This window comes from Cyphomyrmex costatus, unplaced genomic scaffold (genome assembly GCF_001594065.2).
Source record: "Cyphomyrmex costatus isolate MS0001 unplaced genomic scaffold, Ccosl1.0 scaffold3519, whole genome shotgun sequence".
Taxonomy (NCBI): Eukaryota; Metazoa; Arthropoda; class Insecta; order Hymenoptera; family Formicidae; genus Cyphomyrmex; species Cyphomyrmex costatus.
In genome coordinates this window covers 1,443-4,582 of record NW_017277686.1, presented here as the reverse complement: position 1 = coordinate 4,582, position 3,140 = coordinate 1,443, and the positions used below count along the sequence as shown (strand labels likewise).

Genomic DNA, 3,140 nt, shown 5'->3' with positions numbered 1-3,140 from the left:
AATAATGTATAGTCTTAAAAGAGGCTGTCTTTCAAACATATACAAAGTTTCATCAAAATAATTAGAATGATTTTCAAAATTTTTTTTCAACTCTGATATTTTCTGTATCTTTGAAACTAAGCTATATTAAACATATGGTCTTGTGAAGTTTTCGTCTTGAATTTGTGCGAGGAATTATCCCTTAAAATTTTTAATACCCTTAGTGTACATCCTATATAAGATATATTATAATGATGTCTATTGTCTCAGGGTCGTGCGGTTAAATGGAAGCAAGAATTACACCAGCAATGCCAAGCTAATCGGGTTTATGCACACTTCAGATGGATGTAGATTGTAGATAATAGTGAATTCAATCACTTGTACAAGACTAGTTGACATCAAGGCTCAGACACAATGGGAAAAAAAAGAAATAAGAAGAAATAACGGGAGAAAAAAGAAATAACAGATTTCAATATATCAGAAACTTGTATTCTGATTTCTAATTAAAATTTGTTATTCTTTACTTCTTATCCTTTTTTTTGTTTCTAAACACCAAATATGTAGCAAGATAATATATGGTCAATTTTATCATTTATGATTAGCTGGTCTATTAAGTCAATTGTGATTGGTTAATTCTATTTTTAACAAGAAATATTGTTGGGCCATTCCAATGGAATTTGATCGACCAAACTAATTAGAGATGGAAAAACGTCTGGTGAAACCAGGCCATGATCAATTTTTGACTACAAAACAATACAGTGTATATTTTGTTAAATAAATGTGACAATATTATTAAGCATTTAGTTTAAAATACTTTTATGCTTTACATTTAATTTTGTTAATTTCATATGTAGCAGTTTTCAGTACTCACTAATCTAGTGTAATCAAAGCAACCAAATTCACTATAAAATAAATTTTGTATGTATAAATTAATTAATTTGCATAGAAATCATATAATAATGCATAGAAATGTTTTATACAAATTTAATAAAATTGTTAAACCATTCCCAGAATACATCTAAATTTGTCAACATCAATTATTTGTCCTAGCTTCATATTTATTTTTAAGATCTCCTTTTGAGAAGTCAGCGTTATTTTTCTGTATAAAGGATCAGTAATACTGATCGGATTATCTGACATGGGGTAAATTTCATTACAAGAAACTTTCAAGTCTATTCTCTTTCCCCAATAATCTATATAAGATAATATCACTTTTTCTTCATCCAATTTCAAGTATACATATCCTATGAGATTATTGCATAAAATTCCAACAGAATGCAACCATAGTGTTGTTATAATTCCTGTGGATAAAAAGAGAAAATATTTATATAAATCAATTTTACTTGAGAGAAATGTAAAATATGTTTATATTTTACCAGTTGTTAATGACACAGTAGTTATGTCAAAGGGTAAGAAGTTGGCCAAGTGAAGTCCAACAATTATTGGTGCGACTACTCCAGTGAATATAGTAAATCGGTATTTTACAACATTTATACCACAAGCTTGTTTGATAAAAGGAAATACATAAATAACTTCATAATCAGGAAATCTCGTGGAGGTAAATTCCTCTTTTCGCTTTTCCTCACTTTTATTCGCAACATGACTTATTGTTTTAATGTTCGGTGATCTAACACTGTTTGAAGTACGATATAAAAATCGTTCGCAAAAATTCAACAAGAGTCGGGAATACATTGGAAGCTTGTCATAGACCCCTTTTACACTGTCAATGTAGTACGCGTATCAAATTGGTATGGAATAAATATTTAATAAAGTATTATTTACACCGATCTATCTCAGAACAAATTAGGTTAAGTAACATGATGTCTTCACTGCTCTTTTCAAGATTACAAAATCCTTAATTCTAACTTTAACCTGAACTTATTGTTAATAGCAGTGGCGAGTTTAATATACATATGATTTAAAACGAACAAAGTGTTTACAGCACGCTGAGACTTTTTAATATCATTTAATACGCGTACCAGCTCAATTTGAAGAGAGAGACACTTGCAAACTGAATACACCGGCATGGTGTAATTAGTAATACACCATGTGTCCATCATTTGTCCATACTTCACTATTGCCACCGTATGGACTTCTACCATGAATAAATTAATAGATTATGACAGCTGTCAAAAACTGTCAAAGTCGCACGAAATCGAAATGTACAAAATGAAATCAAGAAATATACGACACAGCATACATTTAAGATATTAATATTTTAATACAATAATATTATACAAAATTAGGATAAATATAAAACAGTAAGCGAAATAGACAATTTTGTATGATTTTATTTACATTTCAGCTACATTAAAAATTAATATATAATAGGACAACAAAAAAATGATATACCATATGATTATGAAATTATATATTAATAATATAAATGTAGGTATATAAATTATATAATCATATAATATGAATAAGAGAACTACACTTTTCAAAATGACCCTTTCAGGAATTATTAGAGTGCAGTCACAATAGAAGGGATAAGAAATAAAAGAAATTTCAACATATCAGAAACCAGTGTATTTCAGTGTATCCAATTCCTGATAAATTAAAACCTGTTATTTCTTGTTTCTTTTATTAAGCCTGCATTCTTATAGTTCTGATGCTAACTTCACATATTCGATTGTCTATAAGTAAAAAAAAACCGAGATCTTCGCAGCTATTATGGACATCGTACATTTCGTATAAATACATTTAAACTTTATAATTATTTTTCCTACTCAAGAGGAAAAACGAAATAATAATAAAAAAAATCGCTTTAAAACGATTTGATTTCTATGCGACTTTCAAATCAAAGTTGTTTTATAGTTTGTTGTAAATGTTTCGTCAGTTTATTTGTTATTTTTGTATTTAATGCAAGAAATAATAACTGACAATAACAAACTCCAAGTATACAAAAATAAAAGATTTTAAGCATCAAATTTTGCCGCGTATCAACGCGGAATATAAATATCCAATATTATTCCTTATAATAATCGTGATGCATTCGTTATGCAATGAGCTGTGCAAATTTAAAAAAATATATAGCTCATCAAAATTATCAATAATATATTTCACTGAGCGATACAAATAAATGTTAGTATTCCTTCTGTGAATAAAGGATTGTAAACCTTCGATCTAAATATTGCATGTATTATAATAAATGTCTAAAC

The 3,140-nt window shown here is 28.1% G+C and overlaps 1 protein-coding gene across 1 annotated transcript; it reads right to left on the bottom strand.

Moving 5' to 3' along the window:
• Positions 1 to 975: 975 nt before the first annotated feature.
• Positions 976 to 1,872, bottom strand: LOC108771246 (transmembrane protein 186). The gene is made up of 2 exons (XM_018542943.1): positions 1,356 to 1,872; positions 976 to 1,280 (listed from the first exon to the last, which is right to left on the bottom strand). The coding sequence occupies exons 1-2, from the start codon at positions 1,669 to 1,671 to the stop codon at positions 976 to 978; spliced, it is 621 nt and encodes a 206-aa protein (XP_018398445.1). The 5' UTR covers positions 1,672 to 1,872.
• Between the last annotated feature and the right edge of the window lie 1,268 nt (positions 1,873 to 3,140).

What these genes read in the sequence shown, in the direction of transcription:
- LOC108771246 (XM_018542943.1), bottom strand. Translation starts at nt 1,671, where the DNA reads ATGTATTCCCGACTCTTGTTGAATTTTTGCGAACGATTTTTATATCGT. An exon ending in TACTGTGTCATTAACAACTG is followed by an intron (nt 1,281 to 1,355) that starts GTAAAATATAAA and finishes TTTTATCCACAG; the next exon opens with GAATTATAACAACACTATGG.